Source organism: Rhipicephalus microplus, chromosome X (genome assembly GCF_043290135.1).
Source record: "Rhipicephalus microplus isolate Deutch F79 chromosome X, USDA_Rmic, whole genome shotgun sequence".
NCBI classification, from domain to species: domain Eukaryota; kingdom Metazoa; phylum Arthropoda; class Arachnida; order Ixodida; family Ixodidae; genus Rhipicephalus; species Rhipicephalus microplus.
Window position 1 is genome coordinate 66,885,270 of NC_134710.1, and position 13,680 is coordinate 66,898,949.

At 41.6% G+C, this 13,680-nt stretch overlaps 1 protein-coding gene across 2 annotated transcripts in view; it reads left to right on the forward strand.

Annotated features, from left to right (window-relative positions):
- htt (huntingtin) overlaps positions 1–13,680 on the forward strand; it is a 255,626-nt gene that overhangs the window by 143,767 nt on the left and 98,179 nt on the right. For both annotated transcript variants that reach the window (XM_037426940.2, XM_075877044.1), the window contains exons 31-37: positions 6,008–6,231; positions 6,789–6,931; positions 9,017–9,251; positions 10,112–10,202; positions 10,289–10,392; positions 10,471–10,546; positions 12,834–13,090. In XM_037426940.2, the coding sequence (XP_037282837.2) occupies positions 6,008–6,231; positions 6,789–6,931; positions 9,017–9,251; positions 10,112–10,202; positions 10,289–10,392; positions 10,471–10,546; positions 12,834–13,090 (1,130 nt within the window). The remainder of the gene's footprint in view (positions 1–6,007; positions 6,232–6,788; positions 6,932–9,016; positions 9,252–10,111; positions 10,203–10,288; positions 10,393–10,470; positions 10,547–12,833; positions 13,091–13,680) is intronic.

A 13,680-nucleotide genomic window follows, 5' to 3' on the forward strand; every position in this document is an offset into this window, starting at 1 on the left:
ACTCCCTCCTCTTATGCCTTGTAATTTTTTTCCCTCGGCAGCAGGCAGCTGGGGCACTGCACTCAGGCTGCACGTCCACTGCTTCGGGGTGGGGTCATTTCATAATTATCATCTTTTTTTTTTGCATCTTTTCTTCACTCGGTTACTACAGTTCAGCACATTCCTGTGTTTGCATTGCCAAGCATAGAGCATTTGGAAGGAACGTATTTTGCTTCTCCCTTATTTTCTACTACTGTAATCATGCTCAAATTAGTTATGTAGGCCTGAGTACATGTTTTTTCGAACTCAAAGGCCACCGCGCATCCTCTAGGTTCATCTTTAGTTGTCGAGAGCCATGGTGTGAAAGTGTGAACGATCTGCGAATTTGTAATAGAGAAATCGGAGGCAAAGAATTTCATTGTCACAGCAGATACTGAAGGGAAAACCAAATTATCCCTGTGCACTGGTTCATATTATCCTTGTGCATTGGTTCGTAGCACCATCAATCCTCGTGTAAACAATATTGTTCATCTAACCACCACCGACGGTGCTGCAATTCCTTCGGGAGAGTGCGCTAAGACTTTTAATGAAACCTTTGTGCGAAATTTTTTTTTTTTCCGAAAACGTCTGCATGCCATCTCTTGAGACATTTAACTACATTGATATGTTTCAAATATTTATTGAACCAAGCGGAATTGCTAAAGTAATTAAAACACTCAAAGTTTCTTCTGCTCCTGGTTGTGACGACATCAGCCCTAAATTCTTGCAGAGCACTTGCGCCTATTCATCCATCATTTTAACAAAGATTTTTCTGCAATCACTTGACGACGGTTGTTTGCCTGGCAACTGGACGGTCGGAAAGGTGATTCCGATTCATAAATCAGGAAACGAAAACTCGCCGCTTAATTACCGACCCATTTCACTTACTAGCATCCCTTGTAAAATCCTCGAACATGTTCTTTTTTCACCCCTTGTTAATTTCTTAGAATCAAATTCATTTTTTACGTGATCACAGCATGGTTTTCGTGAAAGTTACTCATGTGAAACACAGTATCTTTCACACATAAGCTTCGTGCCATACTTGATCGATCATCATCTGCTGACTGCATTTATTTAGACTTTTCAAAAGCATTTGACAAGGTGTGCCATAAACTACTACTACATAAGTTACGTTAGCTTAATATTGAACCGAAACTTCTTGCATGGCTTGAGATTTTTCTAACCACTCGCTCGCAGTTCGTTTCGATTAACAACCAAAATTCTAATAATACCATCGTTCAATCCGGTATGCCACAAGGTTCTGTTCTCGGCCCTCTGCTTTTCCTAATATATATTAATGATTTAACGTCGTACGTTTCATCTAACATAAATTTATTTCCTGACGATTGCGTAGTGTTCCGAGAAATAATCTGTGACGATGACCTTATCACCCTCCAAACTGACCTGAATTCTATAACGGCTTGGTGCTTAAAGTGGTGCATGGAACTCAATGTTAGCAAGTGTAAATTTATGCATGTATCCAGAAAAAATAACCCATTACCTGTTTACTACCTTGATAGCATCATCATACCCTCTGTTTCTTTTTATAAATATCTTGGTGTTAACATTACTAGCAACCTCACCTGAAACGTTCACATTGAACATATTATTAACAATGCAAACCGCATGCTGGGTTACCTGAGGCGTAATTTTGCTAAAGCACCATCTTCTCTTAAACTACTGTTGTACAAAATACTTATTCGTTCTAAATTAAAATACGCCTCGTGTATTTGGGATTCTTATTGTTACAATCTCATAAACTCACTTGAAATGGTACAAAACAATTCTGCCGGTTTCATCCTGTCTAACTATAACCGAACCGCCAGCGTAACAACAATGAAATCTACTCTTAACCTTCAATCCCTAGCAGTTCGACGTAAAATTTTCCGACTTTCATTGTTCCACAAAATATTTTATCACCAACATCTGCGTGAAGAACTCATTTTGCCTCCATCGTACATTTCTTCTCGCCTTGATCATGCTCACAAAGTCGGTATTGCATCAACACGAATGGTCACTTTTTCTCAATCATTTATTCCCCGTACGTCATTAGAATGGAATCGCCTTCCTTCTCCTACAGCAACCATTGTAAATCACACGCTTTTCAAAAATGCCATAGTCAACATTTTGTAATTCTTGCTTGTTGTGTACAGTTATGCTTGCTTGCTGCGTTTCTCTTTGTTTTGCCTAATTTTGTATTAGATGTTTATTTGATATGTTTTTCTCTCGCTGCTTTTTTTTTTGTTATTCTTATGAATGTACCCACTCCCCTCTATAATGCCATTGGCCCTGAGGGTATTGCTAATAAATAAATAAATATTGATACCCCCACACGAAAGTGGTGGATACTCTATGCACAGCCAAATCTTTATCTCACGAGCAGTTTCGTACCTGAAACACGTAAATAACTTTCGTAACAAGAAAGACATTGTATATCTGCGCACGGGCGAACACAAGAAGTTCTCACCCAATCCATGTTTGCAAGATGCGCTTGACAAGTGGGAGTGCTGACGAGCAGTGTGGCCCAGTGTTCCGTATTCGATGCAAAGACGCAAGGTGCCTGAGCGGTGCACACTGTTCCATGTAATATAGGTGAACCCACTTATAATGATCTCAGATATAATGATGCATCGGTTGTAATGACCATATTTCGGTGCACTTACGATTTGTCTATGCTACCCATTGAAACTGTGTCCACATATAGCAAACATTTTTTAAAGTCTCCTACTTTTAAAGTGAACACTTCGGACACAGTGGCAGTGAAAACATGGCGCATACAAAGTGAAAAAAAGTTAAAACAGGCATTCCAAAGCATGCAGTAGGCACGCGTGAGCGTGGGTTTTGCTGCAGTTTACTTGCGACAAAGCTATAGTAGACCGCGGCGAGCACTGCACGCAGATGTCGGACACTTCTAGTGTAGTCGCTCACTTTTCAGGCGCATAGGAGTTGCTCACTTCACCGGCACCATAGAAGTCAGAAAAAAAAAAAAGTAGCTTTCGCACGGCAAGCTTTTCTGATGCGTTTCTTGGCATCTACTATCTCTGACGATTAAGCAAGAAACCGTAAATGCGAGAAGTGATAAGTTTTAGTTGCATAAAAGTTCACTTTAATGCTGAATTTGCTGGCACCGCAATGTGCCGCAAAAGGTTTTCCACCTTTCAGTAACGGCAGAAGCTGGTCGATTAATGATAACGACTTCTGTGCGGTTGCGGTGGTGCCTTAACAGATAAGCATAAAAAAAAAAGAGCTAGAGCGAGGTGGCCGGTGGCGATGCGATGAACGTGACATTTTGACTTATCGCCGACAATCTTATCACAGTCATCTGCAGATGTCTGCTCAGCTGTGCGTGTTTCAACCACGCGGAGTGATGGCGGCAGAACGCATCATGCTGCCTTTCGCAAGTTTGCCGCTGCCATGTCATGCGAGGCCAGTTGCATGCGTTGCTTGCAAAACGCATATTGGTTGTGTTAACAGACTACTCGTACCTGAGCATGATCCGGAGTAAAGCATGTACGAAAAACGAACAAATGCACGCATACATTAGACTGAAAACGGCCCGGCATGCAATGGCGAAAGCCGAGTAAGCGATGTGCTGCACGAAACTAGCCAGCGATGATTCATTCAACGTGGTGGTACCGCGCCTCAGTGGAATGGCGCGAGTTCATTGCAAACGGGTGTGGCTTAACACGCGAAAAGGCCTAACTTGTCAGTGGAGGGGTTATTGGCAATTTTTAATAAATATACACAGAAAAGAATGCTTTGACCGCTAAGTGGACATGTTTATGGGCGAGTCCATATACAACGAACTATTGATATAACGACCACTAATCGTGGCACTTTCGAATTTGATTAATGGGTTCGACTGTATCAGCTGATCTAGGAAGTTTTGTTCCCCATTAACTAAATCTTAATTTTCTCCATATTCACCACAACTCCAGATGTGTGGCAAAACTGCCTAATCTTCCTGAATTCTACTTTTGTCAGCATAACAAAAGGCTTATTTCGTCCATTTAGCAACATAAAGGGGCCCTGAAACACTTTTTGAGCATGGTCAGAAAACGCTGCCGATCAGTTGTAGAGGCTCCCGAGAACACGTGAGCCAAGTATTATAGTGGAGCACATGTCCTGGAAGTCACAATATATTATCAAAGTCAGCTAAGAATTTATTTCTCTTCTCTTGACAAATGACGGAATAAGCTCAAAAATTACTGTTAGAGCGCCATCTGTCAGCCATTGGCTGATTTGAATATGGCGGGCTCGGTCGTTACTGGGATTGCCGCGACAGGCCGCAACTTGCCCATGTGTGCGTGCACAATCACACTGAAAAAGCCGCGTATTTGAAGAACAACAATAAAATAAGTGGTCAAGGTCATCAGGCGTGTGTGACGCATGTTTTTTGCCTATGCCGTCCCTTCCTACTTAGCTTCCATCGCTTTCGTGAGGTCAAAAGAAGAGAGAATGCAATGGCAGTGTGCGAAAAATCTTCAACTCCACTTGTACTGGATGGATTCTTAAAATTTTTGCGGTGTTGAGTTCGTGAGGCAATAATCTTCTTTAGTGAATTCATTCTATAGTTACTTGAAAAAGTGTTTCAGGGCCCCCTTTAAGGGGGAAGAGCTACCACAGACAAGTGTGCAACTACTACTGCCCGTCACTCGGTTATATTTGAAGCAAGCTTTACGAAATTTTGCAAGTTGCTTGATTGGGGCTATTACTATATGTTTTGTGAATTTGACAAGAAATTATAAAGCTATTCTGAAAATATTAAAAACTTTGAAAATTGACTGCTTTTTTTATTTTCAAGGAACATTTGTTAAAAAGATTTTGCAGGTAAAATGGTAAAATCTCTTCTGATTATCACATGTGCCCCAGGTCTCGTTCTGAATCATTCTTTAGTTGAAGATATAAATGTCTTATGGCTAGAATTTAAAGACTTTTTTTTTTGAAGAAAACTTTCGTAAAAAAAAAATACAGTTCAGGTCACAATAACATTCTTTTGCTTCATAAAGGGCGCATGGTATTCAGAAAGAAGTCACAAAGGTTTGCATTAGGTAGCTTGAATGGTTACAGAGGAAACGCCATTTAAAGGTCAAGTTGCCATGGTGCAGTCACGGGATCAGTTGCATTTGGAGTCATTTTCAAATGCTTTCCTTCGCACGTAAAATTTCACCAATTTTTAAAAGCACTTGTCAGTAATGCTGGAATATTTTGCCATGAAAATTCAGAAATCACAATTTTCAGTCGTTTTTGCCCTTCATCCCCGCTTCAACAGTAAGTATTAAAACATCGCCATTCGTTCAAATATGCTGACCATGGAAATGCTATAGGTAGCAGGTGAACTGCTCTTATGGGCATTAGTAGGGTGATTGTACTGCAGAAGATATGTCACCAAGCCACTATCCCTTGACCTTGGTAACTTGTTTCTCGTACTTTCGGAGTTCCTGTGTCTAATGACGTCAGCTTTATGGAGCGTCCATTTTTAACTTGATAAAACTTTCAAGATGCCTTTCCTACGTTGAGGAATTGTAGTAATGGAATGGAACTGCCCGGCTATTCCCGAAGTGGAAATGGGTTAAGTTTTCTCATTTTGAGGAATTAAAAGGAATAGAATAGCGGCAAGCTCTGACTCCCGGAATGGAATTGGAATTGAATGAAGGCACCCATTTCACAACACCACTGCTGCACATGCACTGTTCAAAATGAGTTCCTTCAAATTGGCTACTTTCTTTTTCTTTTTTTTTTCACAGAACTTCAATAAGGTGCGCTAGCTCCATTTTTTTTTTTTTTAATAAACCAGGAAATATTGGTCGTCACCTCTGTTTGCAGCAATTAAATTATCAGCATTAAACTTGTGGGTTCAGAAACAGTGACAAAGCTTTCAAGCTTATTGTGCAAACTACGCGTGCATGTATGGTTGGAGCACGGAAGTGCATTGAGATGACCTGAGCCCTTTGAAAGCATTTTTTGGTTTTTGGTCGCTTTGTTACAGGTGGGGGCTGAGTCTCAGACTGGCTTTCGGGCTGAGCGCTGGATGTGTCTAGTGCTGATGGGCCTGCGTGTGCTGCTGGCCTACACGAAGGAGGAAGTGGTGCTCTCCCGGCTGGCTGACCTTCTGCTGCCCCTGCGAGTGCCTCATGCTCTGGCACCCGAGGCCCTCTATGACCCACTTGACATTGACTGTTTGGGTGACAACATAGAAAAGGCTGTAGCACGGTAGGTGGACCTCCGTGTAAGAGATAGCTACTAGTTTAGCAAGCTGGCATCTTAGTGGAGTGAGATTAACATAGCCGGTTGGTATTTGCTGAAGATAAATCAAATAGTGTGTGAGAGGGGACATTAGAGCATAAGCACAAAGTGCTGATTTGCTCCTAGTGCTTTGTTCATATTTCTGCTTGTTCTTCTTGACTCGCACTGTTGCACTGTTCAGTCTGTAGTTAGAAGCTAACAGTGTAAGCACACCTGTTACGGAATTCGGACATGTGTCAAGCAATCACCTTTGTTTTCTATTTCATTTCCATTTCCTTGTAAGGCAAAATATAATTTTGTTCAATAATCAGGCTGGCCATCATTGTGAGACAGCTGTGAACATGGTTGTTATATGTAAGCCGAAAGTCTTTCAGCTGAGATTTGTCATCTGCACTCATGATTTTGTGTGATGATTCCTAGAAATTTTCATTGCTGATGGCAGCACTTCACCAGTTCAACATGGCATTGAGTGGATTCGAGAGCTGCTTGACATTGTTTTTAAGTTTGCTTCTTATTTATCCTAGGTACCTCATCCAAGTTGTCAATGTCTATGGCAAGCATCTTTGCAAAATTCTGCTTCAGTCTCCACCCACAGGCACGGACACAGTTTTCCCATTTCAACAGATGTCCAACCTGTTGCTCTATCTTACACACATGTTTCAGTCAGGTAAGAACTTTTTTGGAACTCATGCTTGATGATCTGAAGTATAAAATGCTAACGCTTATACTTGGAATAGTATTGAAGCATTTACAGTTCATAACCGAGTCTATAAAAAAAAAAATAAGATCATATTATCGTAAGCCATGGTAATTCTTGTCTTAACCATGGTTTCGACATTACGTACTTCATTTTAAAGAAAGAGTATCTATTGGTGCACGCAAGCAAGCCTGACAGTGCAAAGGCAGACATGCATTCCCTTTACTCCTAATCGACAGCCCATGTCCCCTTGCACAATCATTCAGGTAATGTCCAGTTTTTCCCACACATTTCCTACAGAGGACTTCCCACATGATAGTACAATTTCGTGGAAAACGCCAATCATTTAATTTCCTTATGCCAGTGCATGTTTTTTTTCCCAACAACCAGTTTCTTTTTTTTCCTATCAGAAGAAATTCTGGGGCAAAGCCAAGCCAGCTTGCACGGAGAAAGGAAAGGAAATCGAAACATTGTGCAGACTAGATATCTTCATATTGGGCTACATGCAATGCAAATACAGCAACACTTATGAAAAACTTCTAGGTTGCGGCCCGAGGTTGAAATTGAAACGTGCTGCTTTTGTTTTATGCAGAAGAGCCTCTATAATTGCCACTATGACCATGCAAGAATAACCGGCACCCAATAAATGCTAAACAAGATCATTAAAACTATTTGCATTGCCCGTGGGCATAATTTTCAGAGAGTGAATTGTATGCAAAGTTTTGCTATTGCCCTTTTGATTACCTTTGAGGGCACTTTTACGAACAGGTACCATAAGACAAACATCCTAATCACCTAAAACGAGACTTGGATGTAAAAAACGGGGGAAAGTAGGTGAAGGACAAGCCCCTTTCACACTGTCGCAAAGCAACAGTAGCATCAACAGATTTGTCTGAGGTTAAAAAGGGGGGGTTCCTGTATAAAAGATTAAAAAATCATCCTAAAATTTTTGAGAATGTTACTTTCATCAAGGATGCTAAATCAGCAACAAGCAACATCCACTAGATATTTGTGCAACATCCTCCTAGCGTACATTAATTGTTATTTGTTCTTATATCCTTGACATTTATTATTTCCTCAACATTTACAGTTCCAGGTCTAAAGTTTGGCAAGACTAGTGCATTTGCTTGCAGCAGTGTGTGGACTAAGCTGATCAGCAATGTTTCACTGAGTAGGAGACATTGCAGGAACCACAAATAGTTGTGCTGTGCTCATGTCGAGCCCCACCGCGGTAGTCTAGTGGTTAAGGTACTTACTTGACTGCTGACTCGTAGGTCGCGGGATCGCACACAGGCTGCGGTGGCTGCATTTTCGATGGAGGGGAAAATGCTGTAGGCCCGTGTGCTCAGATTTGGGTGCACGTTAAAGAACCCCAGGTCATCGAAATTTCCGGAGCCCTTCACTACGGTGTCTCCCATAATTATATGGTGGTTTTGGGATGTTAATCCCAGCATATCAATCAATCAATCAATCAATCATTCAATCAATCAATGAGTTTATGTCGGCCCTTTTCAAGCCTTCCTTTGCTTATCGAGAGTGAGTTCAGTAGCTGTAGAGCTCTTAGTTGTGTGTGTGCTCAATGAGTCAACAAAAAGGTCATCAGAAGATTAGCTAGAGCTTATCATATTGCTATGGAGTCTTGTGTGCAACTTGAGACAGGCAAGACAGTGGTTCTTGCAAAATATTGGCGCCTGTTATATTTCCTACACAGGCTTCACATGCATAGAGGATGTGTGTCTGCAGAGAAGGCACTTTCATCTGTACCGTTTATATAATATATTTGCAATATGGCTTAACATAGTTTTTTGCTATTTTGTTATTGTTTCCTGCAAAATGAATATTAGCATTCACCTGAGCATGTCTATCAATAGAGCACTCTAAATCTGCTCTCTCGGCTTCTATTGTTTAAGCATGGCCATTTTCCCCATCTGTATTGGTTAATAGGGTATTAAAGTAGGGAGATTCATAGCATAATTATTTGAAACACCCAGTTGGGAAATCTTTGTGAAGGTAGTGCTAAATTGGCTGCTCATTGTACTTTATGCTTTGGCACAGGTAGTTTCTGCCGTGTAGCCACAGCTGCAATGCAAGCTGTGCATGCAGAGTCCAGTGCGGGTACAGAAGTGTGTGGAATCGAGGAAATCAACCAGCATTTTTTGTCACTGGCGTATTCATACCCTACCCTGAGTGTGCAGTGGTGCAACATCCTTGCCCTGCTTAATTACGGAGAGCAAGGGTTCTGGTCCAGGGTGCTCTGGCCGAGCATGGGCAGCACTGTCAGCATATCAGGGTAAGTCAGCATCCTGACTCCTGTGGATTCCTAACGTGTCTTCTTTCTAGTGTACTCAGCAGCTCTCAAAAAGATGTTGATGAGAACCGATGGGCTTGCCTCTCAACCACGCACTTAAGCATACCGAGATTAAGGTCCGTGCTTATAGCTAGTTATATGGTTGTAGAGTGGCAATTTTTATGAAAGGGAACACGCAACTGCGTGGCCTGCGCGCTCCAGTGGCAGCGTGTCGCGCATTCATGCGGGATTGTGGGCAACCACAACCTCTCTTCACGTCATCTATTGGCGAGCAAAAGAAACAGTCAGGGGAAACATGCAACAGGCTGCTCGATTAGAACCCCCTCCCCCTTCAAGCCAATTACGCAAGCGGCTGGACCAGCACCGTGTCGTCTGCTGCATGCGAACTGCTTGGTACGCAAGCATGCTTGACACGTAGAAGCTATGATGCTCTGCTTTCACGCATTACACTTTGGCTGATTAGAGCGATTTAAGCGGCAGCAGTGCCATTGGGTCATTTATGTTACTTACAAATGTAACCGAAGAACATCACAACTCCCACGAGACTTTTTTTCCTTTTATCTAAATTGCTGTCAACAACACTTTACACGACTATGAAACATCACTTTGCCAGCACTTCATAAACCTAGGCAAAAGAAACATTTAGATGTTGCTATCTCATAAAAATATGCTTAGGAGTTCTCTAACCTTTTTGTTTCTGCTATTTCTCTTTGAAGTATTTAAAAAGTTTTCGATTCAATTTGCACTCCTGCTTCAATACTCATATTTGCTTCGCACACAAAATTTTGCTATTCACACAGCTCTACTCATTTTATGATTTAGTGCACCCTTTTCTTTTACAGGATGGCTCGTAGAAACCTCAACACACCTTCCTATTCTTGCAATTTTGAGCTTGTCTCTCAAGCAGGGCTCATCCTTCTCTGTGATTATCTGGTGAGGACTGCTTCAAGTGATGCAGAAGTCTGCTTAATGTTTTAGAAAGCACTTCTATAAAGTGGCTATTATTTTTTTTTTTTCAGTGTGAAAACATATATGATGCAGAACCTATGACCTGGCTTATTGTCAACCACGTGAATGAAATCATACGACTGTCTTCAGAGCCACCTGTCTCTGATTTCATAAGGTTTGTATAGCTGGTCAATCTATCTGGGCAAATTTTTGTGCATCACTTTGCATGGTCCTTTGTATTTTTTTTTTTCAGTGTAATTCATCGAAACCCAGCAGCAAGTGGCCTTTTCGTTCAAGCAGTGCTTACTCGCTGTGAAACAAAAAGCTCGGTGAGTGTCTTTTGTTGATTTTGTCATTTGCTAGTTACCAAGTCAGTATACACTGTGTTATGTTAGTCAGAATTTCAAGTGTAACAGCGCCACTTTGATCAGGGACAAATCACACACTAAATACTGAGTTGAAGAGAAGCTATTTTGGAATATTGGGGTTTCGGTTACATCGCCAAAATAAATATGTAAGCCTATATCTTTTAAGTGTGGAGCTCTTGAGGGGGCCAGGCTATAGTGTACTGTCATGTGCTCTAGTATGCTGTCGTCATCGCTTGGCGTAACGCTCCGTACGTAGCATGTTGAGCTCACACTAGCGCCAACTAGTAGTCTTCTTCCTCTTGTTCTTCAGTTGCCTTGATGATGATAGTTTATCATAATCAGGGGAAAAAAAAACTAGTGCGCTTGACATAATGCAGGCAGAACCATGTGCGAAAATAGAAAAAAAAAAGAAAGCAAACGTAAAATAGAAAGAGAGAAAAAGTGCGAAAATAGGAAGAAAGTAGAGCAAAAAAATTTAAAAAAAGGAAGATAAAATAGAAATGAAAAGCAAAAAAGACAAGAACGAAAAAAAAAAGAAAGAGGAGGAAAGAAATGAAACAACAAGAGAAACTAAGGCTGCCTAGCTTCAAACTTTCTTCAAGGAACACCGACACAAAAATTTTGCATCTCTTTTTTTTTTTTCTGTTGTTGTTGCAATGGGTAGCTTACGACCCACTCATCGCAGCTGTTGGAAACCTTGTTTGCGCGGTTGCGCGACGGTTATTTATTTAGAGACGTTTTTAGAGCGCCCAGTCTCACTTTTGGTTTCAAAAAGCACCGAGCTAGGCAGGGGCAGTTCCGGGGGCAAGGTAAACACACCTGGCAACGTGACCGTGCAGAACTATGATGTAGGCACCGCATTTGCAGCCAGCACATGCGAAGCTGCAGGCATAAAGGAGGAAATCGCAGGTAGCGTAAGCGCAAGGTGCGTGCCAGCACCAAGCCAACACAAACTCATGATATAGGTTTGTTTACCTTGCTCCTGCAATGATGTTGGTGTCGCGAGGGGCTCTGCATTTTGCTCAGTTGCACAGCATGCACTTTAAAGTCAATTTTAATTATGTTCTAGTCTATATTTGCCCATGATATCTCACAGATGTTGTGTATGTCTCCACATAAATCTGTCTCGCTCATTAATTCTCCTTCGCTGCCTTAAAAGGCTATTGACGCAAAAGTTTTCGCCTTGAGTTTTCTTGCTGCAATGTCTTGCTGGGAACCTGTTAGTCGCAGCACGGCCTATTGTTTTATGCAGCGCACGACAGATAATTATTTACAGGCTCTTTATTACAGACCAGTTTCTGTCTCGGTTTGAGAGAGCTTCAAAAATGGCAAGCCGCCAGGTGCAACTATCCCCTCTTAGCGTGTGCAACTTGCAACTACGGTAGCACTCAGAACTGTGACGCACTTCTGCACCGTGCGTACCAATAAGTCTTTTCGCACTGGAAATGAGAAAACAGTGTTGCCAAGTACAAACTTTGAACGCCTGTGCTGCAGCAGCGATGGACTTGCGAGCACCTGCCGAGAAGTGGTCTGCTAGAGCAAACGTGGTAAAAGAAAAATGGCGGCCATGAAACGTCATCGTAACTTGTATTGACTGCAGCGTGGTGATATGTGGGAAGTAGGGGGATCCCGACAAGGTCACTCTTGAGGTGTCAATGCTACGAAGATCGATCCCGCTTGCAACCTTCAAAATTTTTTAAAAATACCTTCCAAACTATAATCGATGTTCATATTTTTCAAATGATATACGTTTGTTCACAGGAATTGATCCCGCAGACTATCTCACTCGCAAAATTCTGTGTCAGTACCTCTTCAATTTTTTTCTCTTTTTTAATCTGCTTCAGTTTTATTATTAAAACTGTATAATAAATGGTAAAAAAAGTTCCTTTCACTTATTATATTCCTCCCACTCTTTTCTTCTGATACATATTACCTGAATTGATGACATTTTTATCTGTGCTCAGAATGGTATATGTTTGTATCATTTTGCATTTAAAAGCAACGGTGGAGTCGTATTTGCTTAATTCACATAATCATCTTGGGCAAGTGAAATTTGTGGCCTGTATTAATATACCCTTGGGCAGGCCCTTTTAGTGCTCAGTTCTAAGGTGCACATTGTCTCGATGTCCCCAGTTAAAAAGGTTGATGGTCATCCAATGAAGGACATCTTTCTCACTGGTATTTCTGCATGTAAACAATCACTCACCTGTCTTTGTGTACTGACCATGTTGTCATTATGCTCATGTAGCAACCAAGCTTCATAAGCAAGCTACTCCATTGCCTGGAAGGCATTCACCCTGCCCAGTCTGCTGCTCTGTTGGCCCTGCTGGTGGAAAAGATTTTGGTGACCCCACACCTTTCTCTGGCGCGGTCTTGTGAGTCATTGGCACAGCGGCAGCTCGAGCTCATTCTCACTGAGCCCAGCTTCACGTCTAAATCTCCGGCTGCTCTACAGGACCTGGCTGGCCTGCCTGAGTTCATGCGTTCGACAAAGTTGCATCTCAGGTTAGCTCTGTGAAGAATGCATTCCTTGTTCCATTTAATTTCAGCTGGGTGGCTTCAATTGGCTCAAGAATTTTGTTTTTGTTTGCACTGATGAATTGTTTATAGTGACTAAGAATTGGCACTCATGTGGTACTGGCTAGAACGGCTTGTGGTAATCTTGCACAAATTCTTGAACACTCAAGAAACAAAACATGGCGGCAGCCACAACAGTAGCCTAATGGAACACAAAAAGCAAATAGCAATTTAAGCTACGTTGACAGATTAACACTTGAGTGCATGAAAAAGAGCAGAAACCTTAGCTGTGCTATAGTAACGAAGACATTGAAGTACCATATGTACTTGCGTAATGAACACACTTTTTCCCCCAAAAAATCAAAGCAAAGTTGGTGTGTTGTTTATTATGCTGAGAAGATGTCATGAAAACTTTTTTCGAGATGTGCAAAGAATGGGGTAATGCAAAAAAAAGTTAGGTAGCTTAAACCTTTCGCACTTTACATACGCAAACTATGTTGTTTGGAAGAAAGAGCTTCTCTGTTGCACTTTTCTTATCTTCGGTGGTTGACTGTGCTATTTTTTACAAGCTGTTCCTT